General features: G+C 41.9%; 2 protein-coding genes across 4 annotated transcripts; both read right to left on the bottom strand.

Annotated features, from left to right (window-relative positions):
- Nucleotides 1-2,094: 2,094 nt before the first annotated feature.
- Nucleotides 2,095-9,398, bottom strand: gnpat2 (glyceronephosphate O-acyltransferase 2). The gene is made up of 16 exons (XM_041063810.1): nt 9,302-9,398; nt 8,020-8,220; nt 7,752-7,928; nt 7,480-7,609; nt 7,183-7,310; nt 7,016-7,091; nt 6,666-6,817; nt 6,216-6,346; nt 5,487-5,728; nt 4,413-4,670; nt 4,251-4,330; nt 3,923-4,063; nt 3,459-3,558; nt 3,262-3,355; nt 3,066-3,127; nt 2,095-2,902 (listed from the first exon to the last, which is right to left on the bottom strand). Exons 1-16 carry the CDS (start codon nt 9,311-9,313, stop codon nt 2,850-2,852), a joined length of 2,037 nt encoding a protein of 678 aa, XP_040919744.1. The 5' UTR covers nt 9,314-9,398; the 3' UTR covers nt 2,095-2,849.
- Nucleotides 9,399-10,155: 757 nt separating this feature from the next.
- On the bottom strand, nt 10,156-26,984 carry lpin1b (lipin 1b). 3 transcript variants are annotated; one of them, XM_041063807.1, is made up of 20 exons: nt 26,765-26,984; nt 20,026-20,229; nt 19,828-19,923; nt 17,753-18,039; nt 16,633-16,746; nt 16,412-16,535; nt 15,964-16,315; nt 15,717-15,810; nt 15,438-15,622; nt 15,244-15,337; nt 14,965-15,034; nt 14,174-14,266; nt 13,918-13,979; nt 13,657-13,795; nt 13,408-13,556; nt 12,823-12,909; nt 12,537-12,689; nt 12,276-12,390; nt 11,984-12,087; nt 10,156-11,872 (listed from the first exon to the last, which is right to left on the bottom strand). In XM_041063807.1, exons 1-20 carry the CDS (start codon nt 26,837-26,839, stop codon nt 11,698-11,700), a joined length of 2,772 nt encoding a protein of 923 aa, XP_040919741.1. In that variant the 5' UTR covers nt 26,840-26,984; the 3' UTR covers nt 10,156-11,697. The 3 variants fall into 3 exon arrangements, with proteins under 3 accessions (XP_040919741.1, XP_040919743.1, XP_040919742.1); XM_041063809.1 differs by lacking the exon at nt 26,765-26,984 and adding an exon at nt 26,160-26,223; XM_041063808.1 differs by lacking the exon at nt 26,765-26,984 and adding an exon at nt 22,946-23,183.
- Nucleotides 26,985-27,925: the final 941 nt, after the last annotated feature.

Below are 27,925 nucleotides of genomic sequence, written 5' to 3'. Positions count from 1 at the left end.
TTGCACGTATTTTAAATTATACACAGATTCATATATGTACAATAACAGTTACGTCTATTTAGGCAAGTTAGCACGCACGTGTGTCTGTAAAACACAGACTGAGTTTATCCAACCTAAGTGATAGGCTTTATTCCCACAGACTGGTAAATCAATTGTGTAAGGGGCATGTTATTTCAAACTGAAATAATCAGTAGCAAAGGCCATTTCTACATAGGTGAACATTTTGTATTTAAAATTTTAAATATTTTACCCAATCACCCAAAAATATTTAAAAAATAAGCCCTGGGAGTTCAGAGAGTCTGAGTTCCATGTCTGAGGAGCCTCCTCGGGCCTGTAAATCTGCTACTGTGAGGTGCAGTGGGTTAAAGAGTTGTAGTCTGCTGGTCTTAATGCGTCTGTTGACACCTGATGTGTACTTTGAAGGTGTTCCGCATTCTCCCTCCGACACCTGCGGAGAATGCGACTACTTAATGTTTGGGTATTAGCTGCGTAGAGGCAGGGCAGGGCTTGGCCAGATCATAACTTGGGATTTTCACTGCTTTCTTTCTTTTCGTTGCCTGGGTCCAGGACAGGGGGGAGACTACATGGATTGGTGGACTTCGTTGGCAGCGAGTATTGCCCTGCTCTGGATTTTCTGCTTTATAGACGGTAAGAGAAAATGGCAAGTGGAGATTTGGAAGCTTTTCAGGAACCACCTTATGGGAGAAACGGGTTTCATAAATTTACCGCATTAAAATTATCTCCTCGCATAAGATGCAGAGCAGGCTGAAAACTGTATCATTTTCAGGGTAAAAACACAAATTATCTTTCTTTTTAGTTTTGCTAAGAATTAATTATCAGTGGCCCAAAACCAGTCCACGGATCCATGGCGCAGTGGGACGTCTTAGATCAGGAAATCATGATATTCTCAATTTACGCACGTGTCCCAAATTGAGCTTAACTAGAATAAACCCTGCCGCGTGCGTAGCTGTGGATGTCACTCATTAAAACTATTTGGACGTTCTTTTGTGTGTAGTAAATTTTCTTCAGTTCAGACATTTCAAAGACTTTGTTATTCTAATATTGGCTTAATGGTTTCAAGATATTATCTTGACAAAAGTAAAGCTGCAATGAAAAGAAATTGATTTTTTTGAAAACTAAAGTCTGTGATACTGCTCATTTTATCAGAGGGTGGATCCTGTGTAACGGGGGCGCGTAATAACGCACCGAGCCACTGGCTTTGCGTGCTCAGGTGTCACCCGTTGCCCACACGGCTGGTGCACAGACTTTAATCCAGTGGCAGACGCTGTTTGTAATGGTTGCTGACATTAGCCACAGTGTTAAATTAGACTTCAGCTGACCCCGTTACCCTCTTATCTCCAGGCAACGCCGTGCTTGAGCTGCGGCTGCTCTTCCATGCTCTGACCAAAGCTGCTTGTCACCTGTATCTGGCCCTGCTCCCGCTGCGCCGCGCAGCCACCCACTTCGCCGACTGTGCGAGATACCTAGTCACCCATGCCCAGCAAACCCCGTCCCCCCACGGCTACCTCCAACAAGGCCAGCCCCTGGCCAGGAAAGGCACGCTGCACTTCCTGGAGGGCATGTGTGTGGTGTGCGAGACGGTGCCCAACCTGATGGGCGCAGCGCTCAGTGTGGGCGCCGCCTTCAGCCACATGCTGCAGGGAGGCTTCTACGTTCTAGCAGCGACGCTGCGCACCATCCAAATCAACCTGTTCTCCCAAATGAACGGCGAGAAGGAGAGATGGGACAAAGAGCGGCACAGAGCCAAAGAGAGCGAGAAAAAGCTAAATTCTAAAGTTTTGGAATACATCTCAGTGTTTTGTCAAGACCCTGTCAGCGCTTTACGCATCAAGGTCGACGTGCCACCTGTGTATAGATAAGCTTTGTCCGTGTACAATAATTTACTGGTTAATTGGCACATAAGAGGCCTTCTTTTAACTGCTGAGGGGTTACAGGTGCAGGCAAAGATGGCAGGAGGTTGAACTTCTCAACTCTGGTGTCACTCACTGTTGCTGAGGGAATAGTACCAACAGAATCAGAGAAGAAATGATATTTAAGTATGGGGAAAAAAAAGATAAAGAATCTATGGTGCATTTTGTTACATTCATTTTACATTTATTGAGATGTAAAGAAGTTGAAATAAATGTCTCAAACAAAATGAAATCTCACATATTTGTGATGGGTTATGGACTTGTGCCCTTGTGCTATTTAAACCTTAACTGCTATATAATTCTACATAAAATCAAGTGTCATAATTCAGTGTTTTCTATCTGATTGCACTTAAAATGTCAGCAAACAATTTTAGTTAGACATGTTTGTTTCCTCATTCATCCTATCAGTCATGTCAATCAATAACAAAACTAGGACGGGAAGTTAAAAATATATTAACACAATGTAAATTTTTAAAAAATTATAGTTCAGTGTCACAATCCACAGGCATCGCCAGTACCTCGTGTTTTCTATCTAAAAAATGTCTTTCTTCAACAACTAGTTCTGATTCTAGCCATCAAACTAAATTAGTAATACTGTCACCTTTGGGGTCACCATGTCAGGTTTTTGTAGACTTATCTTTTCCCTGTCAGATCTGTAAAGGATGAGAGCAAGGATGCAGAGAGGGGGAGGTAGTGAATGTTGAATAGTGGAATGCAGCCAGGTTAAGTCTGGCATCCAGGATAAAATATTGTGTCTGAGAGCTCAGAGTGTAGAGTTTAGGTGCAGCAGTTCTACTGAAGGCTGCATAAAGGCACTGAGGAAAAAAGATGAGGAAGAAGACGAGAAGAGGGAAAGGGTCAAGAAGAGGTAAACGGGACCGTGGGCTGATACTGAAGATGGATCTGTTCCAGTGGAGACTAAAGTCTTGCGTCAGGTGTCGTCTGGAGCATGTGGGGAGGGATTTTCCCAGCTACAGTGAGAGAGGAGAAGAGAAATCTTTCAGGCTGCTGTTGTGGTGAACAAAAAGGGTATTTCAAAGGCAGTACAGTAAAATAAACCAAAATATTCATCTGCAAAACTGTGGCACAGCCACGAAGCAACCGCTTTATCCTCATCATAATATCACAGCTTACAAAGTATGTCCCCGATTCTTCTAACGGCCACTTTGTTCACTTTGTACTCGTTCTGCTCAGACCTGTGACGAGAAAACGAGACGGAGAAACTCAACACGCATAACTTTGGCATCAGAAGTGCAGACAGCTTCTCAACCACCGCAGAGAATGAGCTTAAAACCAAACAGATTCGCAGGGAGCTAATCTCATTACTCACGCCCTCAACTTTGTCACAGCCTCCAGTCTTCGCAGACCCGACAAAACGTTTTTTTGTGTGTCAGATGAAAGAGCTTCATAGGTGTGAAGCTCACCTGCAAAACGCAGAAAAATAATCACAGTGAAGGGATTTGCGGAGTTTAACGGCTGAAGGTGTCTCTAGAGGTCAGAGGTAATTTCTCACACTTTCTGTTTTACCTGAGAGGATGAGCTTTGTAGCCAGGTTTCTCACAGCAGGTAGGAACTCTTTCTCTGTGAGCACATGAGCTTCATCTTCACATAGGTACCTGAACATCACCTGGACATAAAAACACACCTGATGAGGCAGAAAAACATAAACTTTCTTCTTCTCTACTTGTAGTAAGAGCTGAAAATTTATGTATGCTTATTTACTCATTTGTGTTTTGTTGACCTAAGAGGTAGTCATGTTTAAATATGCTGCCTAAAAATACTGGAATCAGCTGAAACAAGACCTCCTCCCCCCAAAGGAAATGTCCTGCATTCAAATAACGTACCAGCTTAAAAGTTTTCACAGAGAAATCTGGACTCAGTAATGCTGAAATAAAATGTTCTTGACTACATCCTCTCCCTGCTAAATAACCTGAATTTCCTGTTCGTGCATAATATGTTATCACAATCCGAGAAAACAAAAGTTGAAGAACCTGATAGGAATCTATGAATGGTTGCAGTAGTGCTTGCAGGAAGGACAACACCTCCAGCCCCATGTCTGAAAGCGTCACTTCCTGCGGACTGATGTGGACTGCTCCGCATTTCTTCAGGAGGAAGCACGCCTCCTCAAAGTCCTGATTGATAAACAGACATTAACACAATATCAGAGACAACATGTCTGGATTGCAAATGAAGCAACGACTCAAGAAGCCATCATGCACAGTAAAAGTATTACTGTGTTTAAGAGGAAAATAATCCTCTTTATGACCTTTGTCCTGAGATGCTCAGAGGAAGCCGAGCCTTGACAGGTGAGGGTGTTACCTCAGTTAACTTGTCAGGGATGAAGATGAACTCGTGGGAGAAGAGGTCCTGCAGGAAGCAGAAGAAGCTGAAGAGCTCGTCTGCGAACAGAAGGGTGGGTCGCAATGAAGCAGGAGGAAAATACAAGGGTACAAGAGTATTTTCACAGCGTCCAACCCTCACCTCTGCGTGTGCTCTTTGTGATGTGTATGGCCGCCACGAGCAGGGCCGGACGCACAAAAACGTGCAGCGCCTGATTCCTATAGGAGGCCAGCATCAGCACCGCCGCCGCTACCCTCATAACACCCTCCTCTGGGCTGATTGGACGCTCCCTGGCCGGCTCTTCGTCCTGAACCAGGTAGACACGCCCTGCTTTACGGTGAACTATGGAGCGATGGAGGGCCACGGTGGATGACATCACGTCTGCGTCCGCAGCTCGTCCTACAGAAAATGACCGCCACGTTACCTTTCTTTAATAAGCAGTTCAGAGTTTCAAAGGGTGGGGACTGGCCTCAGAATAGCTTATATGTGCATGCCTGTGAGTGTTTATGTGTCTACATATGTGAGTCTGCACACAAACAACACCTGTAAAGTGAAACAGTTCAGTGGGGTCCTCTTAGGATAAGTTACTTAAAGTGCATTAATCCACAGAACATCTCCTAAGTGAATCTGAACGCTCGTGCCAGTTCACATTCACCTAATCTGTCTGATCTACCACAGACCGGGCTGAAGGAGCCGAGATGAGGTGAGACGCTGTCAGACTTTAAACAGGGGGGTGGGAAGAAGCACTGACTTACTTTTCTCTGCATTAACTTTGTCTGGCTCACTTGAAATGCAATATTCAAACGCCACCTAGTGGTCAATCAAAAGATGTGAACATAAGCCTCAGCAAAGGCCCAGTGTAAGGAGAGCTTAACTCTTATCCCAGTCATGTGCTCAAGCAGCTGCATTTGCACAAATGCAAAGCAAAATAATAAAACTCACTCCAGGTTTAACAGTGCTGTCCCACATCTGTAAACAATATGAGAATCAATGTGGAAAAATTTAAATATATTTTATTTTATATTTATTTTTATGCATTTATATGGCTTTCTTCCTTAGTTTTTTGTATAATTAAAATACTCATTTATTTATTTAGGGTTTATGTTTTGGTATTCTTACCATTTGGACATGAATGTGAATATGTTTTTGTTATTATTAAATGTTACTTTTTAAAAAATCATAAAGATATTGTTGGAACTCCATATTGTCACCCACCAGGCCAGTTCAGACGAGAGCCGTAGTCCAGCACCAGCTTCCTGAGCCAGAGGGTTTTTTCTGTGAGCTGATGCCACAGCAGACCCTCTTCTGTTAAGACTGTGATAGGAGCTTGGAGCAACACACAGGCCATCAGGGACCACGGGCTGATCAGAGAGCCCTCTTCTTGGGTTCGTACCATCAGATGAGCCAGCCAGTTCACGCAGGCCTGCGCCTCTGCAGTGGGCTTCTGAGGAAGATCTCTGTGAACAGAAACAAAGGGAGAGTAGAGGAGGGGGTGAGCAGGAAGAAAGGAGGGATGCAGAGAAACAGACCATGCTGCAGTCAGAACAGGAAAATAGAAGACTGTGACTGTTCCTACTATTGTGGACACTCCTTTGATAACATTGCTGAAAATTTGGAGGGTTTACAACTATTTGAAAAGGGTTACATTCTACAATCGTAACACTTGTTTAAACAAATTAAATTTTTTAGTGGCAGCACTGATGTAGGGAGATAAAGTAACATTTACAGGAAATATAATTAAATACATGAATGAATGTGATTTGTTTTAAAAAAATACTCAAAAAATAATACAGAGTCTGGTTGGCAGCTAATAGGGGAATTTGAACTCCTGACCTCAGCATTTCTAAAATCCTGGCTTAATTTAAGCCCTGGATGGTGAGTATGGTACGCATGCAGAAAAACAGATTGAATTTTTTGCACAGATTTGTAAAAGAACATTTCAACCTGGGTATGAGATTGTACTGGCAGCGGTTTATCTTGCCCTGACACAGCTGTCTGACTGACAGAGGGCGGCCAAAGTTCACATGCATGGTGCCGTAATCTTCCCGGAGAACTTTGCTGGCCTTCAGCAGACCCTGCAGAGAAAGACCCAATCACAAGTAAGAATAATCAGCTCTATTTTTACACAACCCTTCAGACAAAAAGTAATGAAGTCAAAACCTACATATCCCAGTATTGTTTGCAAGTACAATAAACAGAAAAAAAGCATTTTTACATCTTCAAGAAACAAAATATGATTCGGAACAGGCAGGAGTAATGGGCCAGTCAGGTTCATCTGAACCCAATTAACCTTCACTATAAACAATTTTACATCTCAGTGACTGCTGGAAGGTGGTGAGGCTTCTTTCAGTGAACCCATTATGAATTATTGCTGAAGTAAGAAAAGTGGCATACTGTGGTGCTTTCTTTGGGTTTGGGGACACCCAGTAACTCGTGGGCAAGCAGCGACTCCTCCAGCACTCGGTCGTAGCTGATGCTGATGGGCACCAATGAGATGTCAAACAGCTCACCTTTAAAGTAGGGCTCCAGCACCATGTGCATCATACCTGCAGACACATACACATAGTGAAGGACAAGGAGAGGCAGAGGCATAGGGATATATACATACACCTATTAACAAATGTAGCCCAAGTTCAAAATGAAAGGATGTCCTAGAATGAAAACATGAGATTAAATATATGAAATGAAAGTACCCTTGTTTGCATTACCTGGGTCAAACACTGTGTTAACAGGTGGACACTCACCTAACTTAGGCGTCAGGGACTTCAGTGTGCGACTCCTAAATCCTTCCACATAAAACTCCATAGGAGCATATCCTCTCTACAGAAAAGACATTAAACAGTTGGATGTACTCTTTACAGTGCCTGATGGCCAAATAAGCTTTTTGAGGAATACTGGGGCCATTTCTCACCCTGACAATGGTTTTCACATATTCTGACAGCACTGCCCAGTACAGTTTGTCCGAGCCAATGGCACGTCGGATAAAGAAAGCTCCAGAGCGACGCAGTATCTCTCCTACCATCTTCATCCCTGCAAGAGCTTTACAGTGGAGAGAAAGGGAAATAGAGACATAAACAGAAGGAGAGGGAGAAGTTAGAGTCTGAAAGCAAAGAAAGTCAAGAAAAATGTTAATATCCAGTAGAGATGTTGTAATTTAACCCTATTTTATGTATCATATTCTGCTGTTTTAATTCTAATAGATACTTGCGAATTCCTGCAGCAATAACAGGTAAAGGGATGTCGTAGGTGAACAGGATGTAGGAGATGATTAAGAAGTCCACATAACTCCTGTGATTGGGCATCAGGATCACAGGAGTCTCCTGAACGGCTTGTTGAAGCTGCGAGGACAGAAAAATTAAAGATGCATTTAAAAAAAAAAGAAAAAGTAATTTTTCAATTCAAATAAAACTGCAACTGTGTATCTACAGTAGCTAGATTTATAGTAATAACTACTGTGGAGCTTAGTTAATGCATCCTGACCATGTTGAGGCCGTCCATGTTGACAAAGATGCTGGTGAAGAGTCTCTTGAACACCTTGGTGAACGTGTAGCCCATCAACCTGATAAACCCCAGCTGCAGGTTTTGAGACATTTCCTCCAAAATCCCATGAGCTGCCTCTCTCACCTCCTCCACCGACGAGCCCGTCTCCATGGCGATCTGAAGAATGGATGCAAGGAAATGAGCATACTCCATGTTGCAGTGTGAAACTTCTTAGATAAATTTTTTGTTTTAAATCACACAGTCCCACCTCTTTGGCCACATAGCTTAGATACTGGGATTCAAGCACGGTTTTGCTGAGATCAGCCGCGGAGCAAGGTGGGGCTCCTTGGTAGGGGTGGGGGTTAAAGGTCCTGAAGGCATGACCGAGATCACTGCCTCGCCTCCTCTCATCCAATATATCCACAAACTCCTCCTCATCTTCCAGGCCTGCCCTGCCTGAATCCCTATACTGGAGGAAAGAGCCATACTAATGTTAAAGTTAAAGTTGATGTTTGACACCTTTAATAAAAAGAATGAACCAAGTGGAATAGGAACATGGCTGATTTATAGGCTGCTTTATGACTTCTGTATGTGAGAGAAGAAAAAGAAAGAGAAAATTTTGGGAAGGTAGTTAGTAACTGCTGTGGGTACAAACAGAAACTAAGCGACACAGAACACCATTGTTCTACTTTCTATTTTAACAAAAAAAAAAACCTTTCAGGTTCAAATGCCTTGAGAAAATAGAGACATTATTAGGTTATCAATTAATATTGATTTATATACACACCAGCTGTATAACAGAGTTATTAAAGTTACGTATTACTGTCTTCGTCAGCATTACACAAGAAGATTATACAGGTTGTAAAACAGTTTGAAAGACTGATTCTGTTTATTATTGCTTCACTTATTTGAGATATTGTTGTGTGAAAAACCTAAATCTGAGGTGTAAATGAGTGGAAGCCAACTGTGGTCCAGTACGCACTGAGGATGAACTTATCAGTGAACTCCAGCAGTGTGTTTGCGTATTAATAGATTATGGATTGATCAGTGAGGGAGAAGGAGTGGATTTTAACAATTTTAAATGGGAAATTTAAATGTACTTTTAAAAATAGCAGATCAGGCATTGTATTTTTCTATATCTTACAACATATTAAAACACGAGGGTTTTTCTCCAGTTATGAGCAAAAACAACTCACTGACTCATTATCTGCAGTCCCTCTGTTTTGTACTATGACCGTCTAATGCTGTTTAGTGGCTATTAAGCAACATCTAATCAGAAACATAGTAGTTACAGCAGCTTATGCACCTCAGATCTACTGGACAGATCTGTGTTCACTATTTACCGCTTAAAGGAAAAAGACTTGACAACAGAAAACTCATCCAGTCTAATTCTAAACTGTTGCCGATGCTTTATAATTTATAGTCACTATTAACTTTTAAAGCGTTTGGTTGCACAGAAAGAGGAAGCTCCGACAAAGCAAACACAAACCGAAAGGATGCAACAAGTGTTCCGGATGAAAACAAGCCCACTTCAAAAACAGGTCTCTTACCGTGTTCGTCATTCTTCACGGGAACAAACACAGCCCTCGCAGGTGACGGTGGTTTGTCCTCATCGACTTTCGTTTTCCGTAGTCGCCAAGATTCCTTCAACAGTCTACACCTCCGTATGGTGCAGAACCCTGGGGCCCAAGCCAATGGTGTCGCTGGGTTTTGGAAACTCCTCCCGCACATTGTGAAGTGCGGCCCCCTCTGCTCTCTAGTAACCCCGCACACTGTTGTGCATGACAGTGGAGGAACTGAGAACAGCTGAGTTTTGCTGCTTGTAGGAAAGTGCATGAATAAACTGTATGTTGACATAAACATGCACACTCAGTATGTAAATAAAGTACTGCTGCATTACAGATTCAGTATTTATTCAAGCACATCCTTATTCCAGGCTATGCCTGACACATTCACTTCTTTGTTGGTAATTAATCACAGGTGTTGTCTCCTTTTTTTCCTTAAGGATTTGTGAGAAATGTTATTCATGAGGCTCTAATTGCAATCAAATTAACTTCTGTGTGTCTACCTGCAATTAACCAAATTACTTACAAATGATTTAATTAATTGCTCATGAATAGAGCAAAAAATTCATGAGCATGAAATGGAGGCTGGAAAGAGGAGGCCTGCTGGGGTAAACCTGCACCCTGTCAAGCCTCTGTCGCTCCACCTGCTCCATATGCACCCGTAGCCTCAACCAACCAGCCTCCATCAGCCAACCATAAGTGGACTGTTGGTACAAGTAAAGAGATAGAAGTATAGAAGAACACAAAGTTGAGAATAAACCTTATTGAGGAGTCATCGTTGTTATAAAAAGTAACGCTGAGGTCGACATATGTTAACATTATCACACAATCACTGATGTAACAAGGCATTTTTATTGAGTTTGATTACACCAATTTAACAGTGAACTGGTCGACAGAGGGGATGGAGGGAGTGAACGAGCAAATCACCCATCATTTTCACAGTTTAGGCAAAAATCAAATACTTTCAGGCTCTTTTAGCTCTTTCATAGAAAGAATAACATTGTTAAAGCATTATATACACATCCTCTCATAAACTACAGGTTTACTCACACCGACTGTACTGATACTATTCAGGTGGTTTTGTTAACTATAAAGGCAATGATATGGGTCACCATGATAGCAGCTCACATTAATGACCACATGTTGTCTGTTGTATTGTAAGAAATAAAGATTCCTCTTCAAGTGTCTGTAACAGAGAAAATAAACAAAAAAGAAAAAGGTCAGACGTTCATTTTAATGCTGTGGCCTCCTGTCCTCTCTCAGCTGATGCTGATGTTCCACGAGGAATGGCAGTAACAGCACAGTAAAAGCTATGTTTTTATGTCAGTCAGTTGCTCATCAGGTAAATTATAAAATAAATACAACACACTTTATGAAACTAAGTGTCATCTTGAAGAGCAGAACATGTGACCGTCATACAGGCAACGACGATCGACGTGTTTCTGTATAAACTTTGAGCGTATAAATAAATTACAAGACGTTTTGCAAAATGACATTCTGATCAAAACACAAACACACGGTGACTCGCACTTAAAAACAAAATCATCCAGCAATGCCTCTTGCACATACAGATACGTTGTTATGTGATTGATACGTGATTTTTAGATAAAACTGATGATTATGACTATTAAAAAACTTGTGCTTTGTTTTCTTGTCAGCATCAATTTTCTCAACGATAAACATTCATTTCGACTGTCCTTTTGTTAGCTACCACACCTCAACAGATGCCCATTCATTCGCTGTGCTCTGTAGTACATATTTAATATTTAATACTGACTTGATTAGTTTCTTTCAGACAGAATAACACACGTTTCTATAAAGTAAAACTAGCTATGTATTTGCATTTCTGTGTTGACTGATGATCCGTAACAGTCTGGACTGAAAAAAGTTCAGAGTACGAAAATAAATTCTACATTTGGCACAAGCTGAAGTAACTTGCTTTCTGAAGTATGCACAGTATTGTTCTGAAGCACTTATAAACAGATGTCATCGAAACTGTGTGGAAACTCTAGCTACTGAGATAATGTCAACACTCACTCCAAAATAATATACGTGCTAAGCTGCCTGAATAAATTAGTATAGTTTCTCATATACATACATCTAATCAGATGACCACAGAAGCCATCTTTGGATAAAAGTGCGCTTACATCCATGTTGTGCGTTATAAGACTATTCACAGCAGATTGGCCTTCTAGGTTGACTCTCTACTGTGCACTTAAAAAAAGTGCTCCATCTATTACAAAAATCTACAGATTCATATCACACACACGTAACACACACACATGTAACCGTCACTGTCCAAATGACTGCAACATCTCAAGCACACAGTCAGTCAGTGAGCGCTCCGCCCTGCAGGGAGTCGCTCAGCAGGCCACAGTTAGTCAGCTGCCGGGACTGGGAGTCTGTGGAGGTGTAGTTCCCTGATGATCCACCCGGGGGAGCTGCTCCCTCCAGTACGTGAAGTGGCTGTAGGTGTCTGAGCAGGGGAAGTCTGAGGAGGAGGCTCGCGTCTTCAGGGGGAACACATGGTCCACCACCTCGCCTAGGCGTGCGTAGCTGAAGAGAGGAGAGGAGGATGAAACAATCAGACGCAATGACCAAACAAACTAAAGATCTTCTCTAAAGTAATTCCCAGGATAGATGATGTAAACTATGTGCAAGACTTACGATGAGATGTTGGTCTTGGCGTGCTCCTGCACCAGCTCGCCTTTGGGGTTAACTGTAAAAATCCTGTTAAGTGGCACTCCTACTTCTTTATAGGAATATACATCCTACAAATATAAAAAGAGAAAGGGATTTAATGTCAGAGATAATATACATAATACAACAGTCTGCATAAATGGCTTTGCTATTCAAATATAAAACTCAAGATAGAATAAATTTTACATTGAGCACCAGCAAATTCAGATACTATCAACTGTACTGTAAACAAGAAGTGCAGATGTGTGTGTGTGCATACCGTTGGTCTGTTGCCAAACGCTGCATAGAAAGGCTGTGTGTTGGGGTAGAAGAGGTTCTTGATATCATTGAGACACTCCACCTTGAACTTCTCTGGCTTCTTCTCAATCACCTCCCTGTCAAATACACACACACACACACAGCACAAAGATATAACAGCATCCAACAATCAGCACAGCACAACAAACCTTAAGTCACAGAAGGCTATGAAAGCTTACTTTACAGAAATATGTGCATGTGCGTGTTCGTCTGGATGAGATACCTGTGCAGAGCTGAAAAGAGGCTGCTGGGGCTCAGAAGAACGGGGCCCATGGGAAGCATGGTGCCTCTCTCATTAACCCAGTGGAGGTATCCTCTGGTCATGTCAGCCATGCCGATGGCTCGAGCTGAGCAGTACAGGAACTTGTAGCCATTTCTGGTGGAGCGAGAGTCCAAAATAAAATATGTACAGAATCCTCTAGCCGTTTGTGCATTTACGCTTTGCTTATAAAAACATTTTTAGCTTTGATAAAAAACAATCAGATGTGTGTTAATAAATGAAAGCTTACTGGCTGACTTTGTGGTAAAGGTGGGCAATGCCCTGGTGGGTCCAGTCTTTTCCCAGAGTGGGCAGGATATGACCCAATGTGTCTGACCTGTAGACAAACACACAAGTGATATTTGATCATGTGAGTGTCTGTTCTTTAGTACGAAAAAGAATAATAAAAACTGATTTCCTGGACAAAAAGAAGAGAGATATGAAAACATTCTTTTTAGGATGAGAGAAGGTTAAAAGTTAGATGAAAACCGGGCCGTTGATCTGCTCACTCCATGTCATTTATCTCACTGCGGAAAAAATCAAAGGTTAAATCTTGGCATGCAGGAAGCCGTGTGTGTTTAATCTTTAGACAAAAATCGAAAACTGCCCCAATGTCAATAGTGAGTGAAAATGACAAACGATGCTGATGTGAAAAGATGGTTTGATCCTACTGAGGCCTCCAATCCATTAAAAAGTAATTTAGGCCACAGGGGTACACAGCTTTCAGATGACTCTGCCATATGTATCTCCACTTTCACTCCAGTTCAACTGTGTTGTAGATGCAGATGTAAATGTAAATGTATGTACACAGTATATATTTATGTGTATCACTCACCTGGTGATGGTTCCATCTATGTCTGAGATGATTATCTTGTCGTCCCAGTTCCACAGGTAGATGGTTCCCTGACAGCGACATGTTCCCTGGTACTGAGTGGTCACACTGAACACGACATCGTTAGGACCGTCCTGCAGCTGGAGAGACATCTGTGTGTGTGTGAGAAAGAAAAGAACAAATGATATATGAAGGTAAGAACTCTTATAATGACTAAATAAGTCTGCAGAGTACTCCAACCAAAGTCCTCACCAGCTGCTCTGATGTGAGTCGTAGTGTTTTCTTGTAAGACACGCCTCCTGATGCGAGCCCAGGCTCTGATTGGATGGTGGGAGTGCTCTGGTTGGCTGCTATGTGGTCTTCATCACTTGAGGACGATTCTTCTTTATGCCTATTTTCAGACGGGATGAGGTTGATATTTATAGGAAAGTTAATCAGTTAACTAATCAGTTGTTCAGTCCTTGGCTATGAGATTTTATTATTATTTTTTTTTTAGCCAGGGATGTTTTTTACCTGCTTGTCATTTTCCCAGCTTGCTCAGCAGAACCACAGGCCCCATGCTCAGAGACTGAATCCTACAAAACAAGATAATCTGTGTTACTCACTCATTTACTCAACATATGGCATATAAGTCTGTTAAATAAGGAATAATCACAGTTTCAGGTCTGTTAACAGTGACTTGTTTTTTTATTTACATGGCTGCCACAGACCGAGAAAAGACCATCACCTACAGAAACTTTGACTTTATCAACAGAAACATAGAAATTACCGATTTGGTGCTGTTGTTTCTGCCTCTCCAGGAGAACCACCACCTCCCTCCTTTCTTTGGCATCTTCTCCTTCATGATGTTTTCAACCGCGGCCTGGAGTGGAGCACACAACCCCAAACAACCACAACGCCATAAAAACACACTTAAAAAACTGAAACCAGACCATAAATCAACAAACAGTGACACAGAAGCAAAAATGTGTCTGTGACCGGAATGGGGGAAAAAAATAAAGTGGACAGAGTGAGAGAAAGCAAGTGCGTGGGTGGTGTTTGATAGGGGGAGGGAGAATGAGGGAGGCAGAGAAAGTAAACAACAGAAGAAAGGGACATGAGAAAAAAGTGAGCACTGGTTCTGACATACAGAGCTGTAACCCAGCACACCGGTCACACAACAAAGAAGGAACTCCAAGCCAGAGTGAATATAAGTGAGGCAAGATGACTGATTAATGGATGAACAGATGTAGCGATGAAGCAAAGAAGGAGGGAGTGATAAAATAAGAAGGAGGGAGAACAGAGGGGAAGACAAAGTTTAAATTGAGTGGCCAGACAGGACAGATTCAATGGAAGTTTGTCTGACTGAGGCTGCACTAAAGGATTTCAGGTTATATACTGCAACCTAGACACTAAGCAGCATATTGAATAGATGAGTAGAAGTACTGTCTATGTCTAGAGATATGAACACACAGGATGCAGTACCAGTTTCAACCAAAAGGGGGAGTGGTATGCAGGCAATACAACCAACCTAGGGCCTGAAACATGAGTGTCTGTGCTGTGTGCTTATCAATTTCTTACCTTTGGCAGAGGCTTCTGAAAGGCTTGCATAGCCAGCATAAGTGGGGCCGCAGTGCTCCAATTATAGTACCTGAAGGAGATAACAAAATATATTTATATCACTTCCATAAATTATGCAAAAAAAACCCCTAAATTTCTTTACAAAAACCTCATGGACCCACAGAATAACGAAAACATGGTCATTTTTACTGCACGGTGTGGCACATAAATCCTTATAAAGCTAACAGCCTTTATCGAGACACAAATATTTTCTTATTCGAACAAGTGAGAATGTCTTACTTGGAGCCTATTTTTACAACTAAGTTGGGGTCATCGATGATGGAGGGGTTTTCCACAAACTGCTGGTAGGAGATGATCTTCTCATGGAACTGCTCTGTGAAGACACACATACACATTATTTGTTCATTGTCCCCCTGCTACAGCTTACAACACTGAGCGTGACATCTAGACATCAGTCGTTTGGAGAATCTTACCTTTAGTGATCTCCCTGTTGTCAGTAAGACCTCCACACAGAGAGATGGCGATAGACGGCAAGTCAGACATGGGGTCACAGTAGCTGTCCACTCCGCTGTCTCCTCCAGAGCTGACCGACTGAGGGGACAGACTGGTGCTGTGGAGGCCCGGGTCTGAGATGCTCCTCACCGTTGCACTGCTTTCGCTACAGAGCAAAGGAGGCGTGTTTATCAGGATGGACCAGAAACTCTCAAGTCATTTTGCACAGCTCTGTGTTGGGTATGCGTGTGTCCACATACCTCTTAGGGAAATATAGTGCTGCCACTTCAGGCTCGAGCTCTGTGATGTCATCCAGGTAAATGCCATCAGAACCGAGATGGCGGCTTCTCTTGTCTACAATGAAGTCAGTTTTTTTATCTGTCTTGTCAATTCAAAACACTTGAGTAAAAAAAACAACTGATTTTATTTTATTAACTATAAAAACTATATTGAGTTTTTTTGTGTTATTTTATTGTGTTATTGGGTGAAGTGCCCTTCAAATGTTACCTTTCTTCTTGGACGGCGAGTCAGTCTTGCCAAGCGGACGCGACATCGTCTCCTCCATGTCAGCCATCATACGAGGCACCACACGTCCCCCCGTCATAACCTGTGTCTCTGAGGTTGCTATCTGGGACTCCATCCTCGTGGATTCTGACTCCATCCCAACTGTGTCGACTGTTTCCTCTGTGACTACCGTCTCCTCCGGCATCAGCAGTCTGAGTGCTGATATTTCAGAGCAGGGTCCATACTGTTCTGAAGACGTCTCATGGGTAATCACACGGAAGTGTGTGCTTTCAGACACAGGGATGGAGACAGGGCACACAGATGGAGGGTCGGATTTCACTGGGAGGAAGGATGGCTGGAGAAACAGGGTAAAAGGATGAAGAGAATGTGGACTGAAAACAACGAGAGACACTCTTTATCTGTATGTATGCACAGAGGACATTTTGGTTACCGTGGCAGCCTGTGGCAGTTCTCCCCACGCCCAGTGCATGGCTGGATTCTGATCGCCTGTGTCTGACGGCTTGGTCATTAGCTCAGAGTCACTCTTGGGAGAGGTGGGGCGAGAGTTTCCAGGGCTGAGAGAGGGAGAGATGATAAAACTCTGATCTGTTTATTTTCTGTTTATTATAGCATGTAGCTGTGTGTAGATTTTTATTCGTGTGAGTTGGGCACCTCTGGATGGGACTCCACTCTCCATCCGAACGGGTGTAGATGCCAGCCTGTTTGTAAGAACTGCTAGTTGAACCAACAGTTGTCTCGTCCCTTAAGACATCCCGAGATGTAGACCTGAAACACAAGCACTTTTCAACCAAATCCCAAAACAAAAATAAAAAAAAGTGGCAACAAGTGCTGCCACTTGTTTTTGGACTTATGCACTTATTCCAATCTGCCTGCACTCAAAACATGTCTTAAAGCTACAACTCAGGATGCTCTACTGAGACTGAGTCAGCAGAAGAACGGGCAACTGTCTTTTTTCACCCAGTGTGATATTTGAATATTGTGTAAAATTCTGAGTCTAACTGTTCACAAATGAGAAAGCCATCCTGGTGTTGTTTTACAGGAATTTAGATGTAATGAATCCCACACATGTGCAGAGATGAAAAAAAATCTGTCATTGGATGCGTATTTACACCTGCTGCTGTACTCATGGCGAGTGGACTTTTAACATACAGCATGTATATCCTATAGCCGCATGCCTGACCTGCATACTACACATGCTAAGCTGTTATGGATCAAATACTCCACTGCAGACCAGAGGCCAAGTTACGCCGTGGCAGCCACATATGCACATGTGTGTAAACAGAAGTAAACATGTACTCATTCACAAAAGCACACACACACATACACACACACAGAGTGAAGCTATTTCCTCTTTTCCCATGTAAAACTTCTTCTTTCATGTTCAGTAAAACTCACAGGGCTGATAGAGAGTTTTCCATATGGTCCTGATTGTCTTATCAGTGTGTATGTGCCAGAACCACAGCTGGAGGCCTTTCTGCTACAGAGGCTGGTCTGTTTATTCCTGCCTGATGGACTCCAGTTCCATTACAGCTGCTCTCAAAGCTCATTTCAGTGATGTATTGTACTGTTTATCACAGTCTCACTGTCCACCCATTTCCCCCTCCCTCACTCTGTCACGTGCGTCGCTTACTCCTCACGTGTATGTCATTGTTTTTCCACGATTTCCAGTTACTTCACTTTTTAACATCCTTTCTTTTTGCTTTCTTTGTTCCTCTTACCAACGCCCTCACACTCATTTGCTTCCCTCTGCTCTCTCTCCGCAGTTTCTCACCTGCTGCCCTCCATCTCCGTCCCTTCATCGGAGCTGATGTCTATGGTGAACATGTCTTCGTCTTCCGAATAGTCTCCACTCTCCTCTCTCCTCATGCTGTCTGCACGAGCCTTCCTCCTCCTCTTCCTCCTCTTCTTCATCATTCCGCTGCCGGTCTCTCCGTTGCTCCCCGTGGAGCCCAGGGTCTGTACAGGTGGCCCAGTGCTCTTCCCCTTCAGGGAGGAGCTCAACAGAACACAACCATCTGACAAGATTGGAGAGGTGGCCAGGTAGGAGGGAACCACTTCCTGTTAAGATGAGAAACAGAAGTGAAACAATGAGTGCTTTCTTTGAAATTTATTTACAATAATTTGACCTAGAAGACGAGATGCTTCCTCATGCCATTTCTTATTTTAACCAGATCTTCACACTAAAGACTACCAACATATAGAAACTGTGCAATTTCAGTAAATCATATGTACTACAACTGATTTAATACTACAGTATAAAAAAATATTTGCTAAAAAATATTTGCTAAAAAATATTTCTGAAATTTGCTGAAATTAAATGTTATAGAGGTATTTTACATTTGTGCTGTTGTTATTTAGACCAAATAAAAACTGATATTCAGTGATATTACCTTTAGCACTAACTTCAAACACTGACACGTATGCATACACACTGAAAAACAAAACACTACTTCCAAAATATCTTGTCTGGCATGGATTCTAGCTATTTTTTGCCCGCAAAATGAAATAGCCAATCCAAAACAGTTCCTCACAATCCTTTCCTCTGTGACAGGACATTTATTTTATTTTATGTTCCCTCCTTCTAGGAAAGGAAAAGGCTTTCCAGGAGGGTCTCCTGCTGTCAAAGCAAGGGGGAGTTTAAATGTGTGTGTGTGTGTGTGTGTGTGTGTGTGTGTGTGTGTGTGTGTGTGTGTGTGTGTGTGTGTGTGTGTGTGTGTGTGCAGAGGCATGGAAAGAGAGAAAAAGAGAGAGAGAGTGAAGGAAAAAACTGTGGTACAACCGAAAGATTTGTGGTCTGACAATGCACCCTCACGTTTTTCTTCCCTGTGCCAAGAAAAAGGGTTCAGAGACACAGTCCTCCTCCCCTCCTTTCTCTTCCACGGCTGGGAATCTGACACCACTCTGGGGAGAATAAATCACCCATTTCCCTTGTTGAAGCCAGGCCCCAACCTCAGTAGTTCAGAGCTTGTTTATGTCTTTCGGCTACACACATCCTCATGTGTGTGCAATAAAAAAAATTAAAAAAAAATTTAAAAAAAATATTATTGTGACAGCACACATGACGCAACTTTTTATATTCTACAACTCAAAACACTGAAAACGCCAGCTTTCCAAGAACTGAGGAAAAAGAATTTTAAACTGAGTTTTGAATGGTTCTCATAAAACAAGCATAACTACAAAGAACAGAGGATTTCTGACTTCACCTATTTAATTTGTCAACCTTTAAGCATTTCTCTAATAGTCAAGCCAATCTCACAAATGCACAGGCTCTACTTAAAATTTCTATAAGCATATTTCTTTGCAAAGAACCTGCACTCCATCTCAATCTTGAGGCCACAGCATTTAATATAGGTCAGAAAGCCTGGATCGGAAAGTGCCACATTCAGGACTCTCGGCTGCTAATGAACAGAGGATTGCTGTTCAGCCAAAAAGGAAAGGAAAACATTCCTGGCTTCTGTGCCAACTCTGCACACAGCGTGACCTTGTTGAAACTACTATGACTGCGTGTGAAGAGAAAGACAGTTTGGATAATGCTTCTCGGTTGTAAACATGGGTGTGTCTAAGTTTCAGCACATCACAGGGGTGGAGAGTGGTGTGTGTTTTCATTTGAATCAACGTGCGCCAATGAATGAACTGAAATGCTGTATTACCATTTGAATTACAACGAATATAACAGTCTAGACCATTTTTCCAAAGTGCTTTACTGCTCTGTCAGTTTTTCCCCTGCAGGCTAAGACAGTAATGATTAGGCCAGTGCTGAAACAATTATGGTTATGCACAAAATGTTTTAACATGCAGACACTGTTACAGCTGTCGCCACCAAAGGAAAAGTAATGTTCTTCGTACCTGATCATTTTCTGTTTCTTGCACAAAGAATGCCTCTCCATTGTCCCCAAGCTTCATATGTAGATCCACAGGTTCTCCGTTGATCTCCATGTCCACCTGGAGGAGAGAGAAGGGGAGCGAAGACGAGAATTTAAGAGTTGAACAAACTACAACACTGAACTTTTACCTGAAAAAAATCACTTGTTTTTATCTCCTTACCACTTTCTCTCGGGACCGGAGGACACCCATCTTGCCGAAGCGAACGTGGAAGGGCGAGCATTGCAGAGAGCCATCGGGCTGTCTCACTACAATGACATCAATGCAGCCGGATAAGGTGGCGGGATTGAGGCCTCGGTACAGCTCTTTGACCTGGACAAACACCTGGCCTGCCAGCTGGCCCACGTAGTTCATGGTCTGGCGGGTCTGATGGAGGACAAAAGAAATGATTCAGCGTTAAAACTTTAAACTACATCCATAACAAAAGGTCTAAATTTGCAACTTAAATCACGCAATCGTGATTACTAAGCTCCACAACACCGGACACAACCATGGCGTGAACTCCAGAGGAGGAGGTGTTTATGATCAGGCAACTGCCGTACCATTCTTCAGTCTGTCAATCAAGCCACTGATGACGTATAACACTCCTTCACATAACTGTCCTTGGAAGTGAGGTGAAGTTATTCTTATACTCTGATCTGGAGTCAGTCTTTGAGCAGCACTATGACTGGTATGACTGAGGACAGAGGACATAGTGGCTGGTTCCTGTTCAGTAACTGATCAGTAACAGTCTGTGGCCTACATACTGTAAAAAGAACCTATTGCCACTTTGACCTTCCCAGCCTCTTTTACCCTTTCTGACAAGTCTGGAAATCCAGTCCAACTGTTTTCCATTCAGATGCCAGAGGTCAAAGGACATACCAAGTTAGACCAGTCTGTGCTCGTCTGGTGAAGGAGGTGCAGAGCTAAACTAAGGCGCTGTGAGATCAAAAACACCTCGGCGACGTGTGAAAAGAGCTGTCAATGTTGTCAATGTAAATGTCATTTGAGGAAAATGGATACTGTCGCACAAATACTTGACTCAGGGTGAGGATTAGTATGCTGTTCATCTTTCCATTGTCCTCTAACACCTACAGACCACTTTGTCAGTCTATGTTATTCAAACACTGTACACAGTTTTTGTTTGTGGACTAATGATGTCCGCAGAGTAACATAAGATAAAAGTGGTGTGATCACATTTCTGTTCTTTCAATGTAGTTCAGTCCTTGAAGCCCCTGAAAACGTATTTTCTCAATCAGCTTCAATTTCTATAGCTTTTCTTTCTTTTCTTGTTTTAAGTGGAAGTGGACTCAGCTGAATAAAAAGGTGATGTCATGTAAAAGCACCAATCTGTATTTAGCAACATCTGAATCAGAATCTGATGACATTTGTTGTTTGGTCACTGTCATTGAAATCTGATAAAACCGCACCCACATCGTCCCGATGAAGCAGATAAGCTGAGTTTTTGAGTCATGGAGAAACAAGTTATCTTTTCTGAGGCTTTAAACCATGAAAACGGTCTTCCTGTTAGTTTTAACATTTAGTCCTGATGTTCTTTTTTGTTGTTGTTGTTAATTTCTGAATCAAGTCAAATTTACTGACAAAGGGCTTTCAAAGTAAAAACATGCAAAAATATCAGAAAAAAAGACAATGATCTTTTGTTCTCTCTGATATATGACATGCCAATAAACACAGTTATCACTACACATTATTCAGTGTAGGCACACAGATTCTCCACTCAAGTATTAACCCTGTGTTAAAGTACTACTCTCTACATCTGAGTTAAAAACATTTCCCCACTAAATATCTGTGACAGTTTTACTTTAAAACAAACTACTGTAAGGAATAAGACATTATGCATATAGCTTTAGCGCTGAGCAATATTAGCACAGAGTGAGGTAAAGAATGTAAGGAAATAAATTAAATAAATTTAAAAACACCAATGGCCAAATGTGATAAATTACACTTGTATAGCTTAACTCTTGTCTAATACAAGGAAGGGGGGTCTGACCTTGACTCAGTTGGCAGTGGGCCCCAAAAATGATTGCAGCACAAGGGAAGAGAGGCCTAGAACAATGCCAACATTAACCCCCCCATCCCCCTCTTTGAGAACATGTGACCAGGAGAAGAGGCCCCTTACAGAAAACCAGGAGTCCTAATTTTAGACCAGCAAATGAATCGGAGGAGTCAGGGCCATGTCTGAATCTTGAAATATCTCTTATAGATGACCTTCACCACATTAAATTATTAATTGCACTTCTCACTGAGGTGTTGAGTTACAAAGCTGTCAGTAAACCCAGCTGATTTTCAAAGCAGAGGACTTTTGCTTTGAAACAATGCTACACGCTTCAAGGCAGCGTCACCCAAAAATAGATTTTACAGATGAGATGAAAAAAAAAGAGGAACAATGTCTCAAAACACTGACAGGACTGCTTGGTTTAAAAAATGACTTGTGGTGATTAAAACTGTACCCTTTATTTACAGAACAACTAAACAGAGCCTTTAGTGGTTTGGATGTGGTTTGCTCATGAGTTCAATGGATTTAAAAAGCTGCAGTTATGAAGATTTCCTTGCAGGCTGGAATCTGGCTGGGCCACTCAGCAGATCATGTGTTGCTTGTATGAGCAGGGAGACTTTCGTTTTCACCAAGTCTCATTAGTCCCTTTTTACGACACAGACATGCCCCACAAAATATAATCTACAGACCTAAAATGTATTTAAGAAAATTAAAAGCCTCAGCCTGGAGGCGGAGGATGTAAGTGATGAATTAGTAGTTTAAATAAAAAGACTCATACACATGACTACATGTCCCTAACAGTTACTCTTCAGCTCCAAATAATCCAACCACACCTTTAAAGAGAAATAAATTTAAATATCAAATATTATTATGTGAATTGCTGACTCATATCATCCTAACAGTACAACAGTGCGAATGGAAAATGTAAGCAATGTATGATAAATGATTAATAGCTACAAGGACACAGTATTGATCATGACAGGTATGTCCAGCTGTGAGAAAAACAGAGCAGATAAGGTCCATTCATCGCTCATACCATTTAAACGGCCAGGTGCAGTCAAACACATTACAAATATAGACCCCTACCTTTTAAAGCTGAATATGCTGACAGCCTTTACCAACACACGGAGACTGGCGTTTCCTCAGCGGCGCGTGACAGCACAACAACACATTATAGAAGAGTTGTTTCCCTATAGAGGTGATGTCTGAGTCTGTGATGTAGCCCCTGACTCGCTGTCATCGAGTTATAGCGTCAAAAAAAAAGAAAAAAGAAAAAAACGGACTATTTAAGTCAAACCGACTCTCATTTCTCTCACTGACTGAGTCCGCCTCTCTCGCTCTCTCTATCTCGCGGAGCCTTGTCAGGGGCTGACATCACCTGCAGCGGAAACCCGCCTCCTGACCAATCAGCTGTTGAGCTGTTGCGTTGCCAAACTCATCGCTTCGGCCGCCACAGTGGCAACAAAACAGCAGCCGCTCGCTCACATTGTTGAAGCCACTTAAGCGGTTGCGTCATAGTTGGTATTCTCAAAAGTTTTTAAGATTTTGGTGTGTTTTATGACTTATATTCATTTTTATTCAATTCATTATTATATTAATTATTTATTTATACAAGTCGGCCGAGCCCCGAAATGCCACTAATTCTCTACTTTTTTCATTAGGTTGTCTTTAATTTGTAATTTGAGTTAACGAAATTGTGATTTTTATCCTATAACAAAAACGTTTTGTGTTGTGAGTTTCAGCGCAACCTTCCCACGCTACTGCGTCTCGGTTTAAAGAGCACGGGAGGAAATGGTCTCCAGCAGTTACTCTCTGCTCTGACGGCGGGAAATAGAGGGGCTACGTCAGCACTTCGAGTCACCGAGTCAGTCTGATGCAGTGAGGTGATCTTTCTGGCCAATCACAGCCCTGCCTGGTGGCACATGCGATGTTAGCAGTTGTAGCCTGAGACCCTGCGGTGAGACTGTGTTTCAGGAGGATGTGGGTGACTGGTGTTTGCATTTATGCAGAGCTGAACCAAATATTTAATCAGTCACACACACACACACACACACACACACACACACACACACACACACACACACACACACACACACACAGTGAGGCACATATAGATGCACTAAGTGCATCTACATGTAGGTCTACTAAGCTGTTAAATGTGTGTGTGTGTGTGTGTGTGTGTGTGTGTGTGTGTGTGTAAGAAGTGGGAATGAAGCCAAAATATCTGGACAACAAAATCTCTCTCTCTTTATGTAGGACCTCCTGGCAACGGGCCAAACATTTGATAGACTACAGGCTACAACAGCCTCACGTGCAGCTCTTCTATAACAAGTGTCAGTTCAACGTGTGTGCGTGTGTGTGTCTGTGTCTGTGTGTGCGTGCGTGCGCACAGAAACTAATTGTTTTTCCAGACTGTGAAGCAGTCCTTCTGGGCTAAACCAGAAAAGGAAGAATGTTTGGCTTTTTCCATCACAGTCTACCAACGCTGAGCTCTCTGTTAGATGACACTGTTGTGAATTCAAATTAAGGAGGAAAAAATAGCAACCAGATGACAAAAACATGTTTTGTTCATGAGTTGGAACTAGTTTGCAGGTTGATAAGTTGTTGAGTAACAAGAAGTGCATGTCAAAATGCCACACTGTACACTGTCGCAGCTGCTGTCTCATCTTGTACTGCTCTGGTTGTATATGTGTGTGTGTGTGTGTATGTGTGAACGTGTGTTTTGTGGTTTACTACCTTGCACGTTCATTATGTTTAGTTTCATTACCACTTTGTCTCGTTAAAGTGCTGAAGCTGCAGCAACCTGGAACCTCAGCTGACGTTAAGCAGTTTTATGAATGGGAAGATTGTTGGAATAGCTACAGTATTCCTTTTACGGCATAATATGTTATGTAAAATGTACTGTCATGTGGTTTCCACTTTCCATAAACCCTGATTAAACTGGGGCCTTTCTTGTGAGATGCAGCACACAAAGTGTGCTTTTGACATTTCTCTCTCACACTGAGTATTTTTTTTCCTCACTGCAAATTTTAAATATAAGCAATGGGTAAAGTATTTTGTAAGACAGTGCTTCTCTTATCTGTAGCTAAAGTTCAAAACAACTTATAAATATGAAAGATGTTAACCCTGAAAGTTACACTGACAAAAAAACATAATAAAGCAATAACTAAAGACTTTCTGCCTGTCAGAGGTCTACTTTCTTTTAGATCAGCTAACAAACGTGACATGAACTGTTTCCATCTTGCTTACAAAGTGAATCTGCAAACAATCCTTTAATAATTAGATATGACACACCCCATAGTGGTAAAGTACTACCAGCAGTCTGTCTATACTGGCAGTGCTACATAAACAGACTGTCGCCATGCCAGTCCTTATGTCAGTGTCGCTGGATTCTCTAAAGGACACATGAGCCCCACAGCTGCCCTCACTGACACTGTTTGTAAGAACAACCTGCTTTGCCAAGAAGAGCTGAACTCAGCCATGTACCCAGGACACAAAACAGCACATGATGGCAATTTCATTTTTAACATGTATGGCCAGTAGCGTGACCCATATCAGACTACAAGAAACAAGCTGTCACATAACATTGTCACTAAATCACTCCGCAACATTTGTCAGCAGGAAAGAACATAAAGCTCATTTTCATTTGGTTGAGATTTCCAGAGTACTAAACTATCTTACATTTTGCTGACCGCTTCCCTCGCAGCAATCGTACTGTATCAAGGCAACCATTTGATTACTCTACATACTAACGTCTCCCAAAAATGCCCTACAAGATAGTGGATGCTTGTATTTATTTATGAACTACGGGTACGGGTTAGTCTGTATAGATGTCATTTCAATTTATTGCATAATCTTTTTACACACTTGGTTGATATCAAGGCCTCTGATTGGCTCAGGCTATTCTGGCCTGAGAGTCATAAGACCTGACAGAAACATTAACTGGAACTGCCAAACCCTGATACAGAGATTAAAAGGAAAAAACTCTTTGTCCTTAATTAGTGAGATTATGAGCATTAGCTAGGGGTTTAAACCTCCTCCTGGCTGTAATATTGCTGAGTTGTTGCTGTAGAATGTGAAAAGGAGGACAAAATTAGATGAACATTTTGTTTTTATTAACTCAGGATTTAAAATGTGCATAGTTCATAAATAAATACAAGCGTCCACTATCTTGTAGGGTATTTTGTTTACAAACTGATCAAGAACTTTGAAATCTGTAAATATACAGTAGACTCACAAATACATGTAGTTGAAAACATCTGTGATTAGATACTTAGATACTTCATAGCCTTTATCTTACCTAATGAAACCAATGAATCTGAGTTGCAAGTTGTCAATTTGCTGGACAAATGTGTTGTTTTCTTCCAAGGTACAATCCCTTCAAACCAAATACTTAAACTCAGAAAACCACAGAAGGGGTGAGAAGACCACCTGATCCATCAGGTTCTTCTCCTGCCAACCACATCCTTCTTCTCCTTCCCAAGCTTCAGTCGGAGCAGATCGTCTTACATGGGGGATTATTGAAGCACAACACCCCTGGTTTCACTGTCTCCGTTCTAAGAACTAGCTCCAGGGCTTTTAAAAAGTTGTCGCTACTATTTTATTCATGATAAGTTTGAATGAAAACAGAGGATAAATACTGAATGTCTTTAGTCCTGTCCTTTAGTCCTGTCATGGAGTAAAGACAGGACACAAACACATGAGCTTGCATGCATACATGTATCTAAACTGTTTTTCTCATTTCATTCCACTCATGTTGTAAACTATGTGCATGTAAAAGCATAATACTTAAGAATTTCAACTCTGGATCTACTGATTGAGTTCATCAAGGTGTATAGTCTATTACCCATAATTCATACTTTTGTTTTTCTTCCACACATGCAAAAAATTTACAAATCACTTTACCCAACTCCAGGTGGTGTCAGTGGCATATTGTTCAACAGTCTCATCTAACTCTTCACCATCCTCTGCTGATATCATGATTCCATAATGTGTTTGATCCCAGCTGTAGATCTCTTGTCTGTATAGCAACCTCTCAGAAGTTGTATAAGTATGAAACTCCTCAAGTGTGGTCTCGTCTAGAAGTTGTGTCTTCACTCTTGGAGCATGTCAAGAGTCTGACTGCTGTGTGCAAGTGGACAGCGTCTTACTAAATTTACCTGGACCCGCGAGTCAGAAACCTGAGACGGTCCTGGAGTGGTCACCATCCACCCATCCACCATACCCTCTGACTTCTGAGGCATTTGAGGAGGTGACACCTGTTAGGATTGCTTGACTGAACGTTAGTTTGAGTGGACTTCCTCAGTCACACAAGATCACACGCCAATCAGAGAACGGCAATTAGCCTGGCACCGAACTCCCCCTCCTTAATGCCTGTCTGATGGTGTTTTCAGTGTGTAAATTTCTCATTACTTAACGCAGTGAGTGTGACACCTGTTGTTGCTGTTGACCTCATGTGGACCACATGACATTCAGAGAAGACCAGAGCACCTGTCGCACAGGGTCAGGTGTCAAGTCCAAGTCTCACTGGTACCCAGTGACTCTTCCAGTGAGCACTGTAATTGATATGACACTGTTGTCACTGATGTGTTTGAACTGGTAACCTTTGGTTTATATTTGATAGTCCAGCTGATTGCTTGCAATCATGGTATCTATCTCTGTAGTTCATTCAGTTTTAGACTACACCGCCCTCCAGCGTTCAAAAAAGGTAAATACAGCGAACTCGGAGCTAAGGACTTAAGAGTTGCCTTCACTTGCTACATTTAAAATCTGATTTACAAAAAGGATGACTCGTTTTCTTAAGCCCAATGTGTCCTTGATTGTTACTGATAACTAAATATGTATAGAAGCAAAACACACCCTCTTTGTAACATGTCCCATGAAAAGTGCTTCTAGACCTACGGTTTAGCCAGATTTTGTGCCCTCCCCAGTCTTCTCTATTGTAACGAAAACGTGACATTATTACTGGAATAGGAGAAAACTGCTTTATCATAAGCAGTATAATAAATGTCTAAATAATGACAACCACAACATTAGACACAACGAAAGTGGAAATTACATCTAAAA

Source organism: Toxotes jaculatrix, chromosome 19 (genome assembly GCF_017976425.1).
Source record: "Toxotes jaculatrix isolate fToxJac2 chromosome 19, fToxJac2.pri, whole genome shotgun sequence".
Taxonomy (NCBI): domain Eukaryota; kingdom Metazoa; phylum Chordata; class Actinopteri; family Toxotidae; genus Toxotes; species Toxotes jaculatrix.
This window is presented reverse-complemented; position numbering and strand designations above follow the sequence as displayed.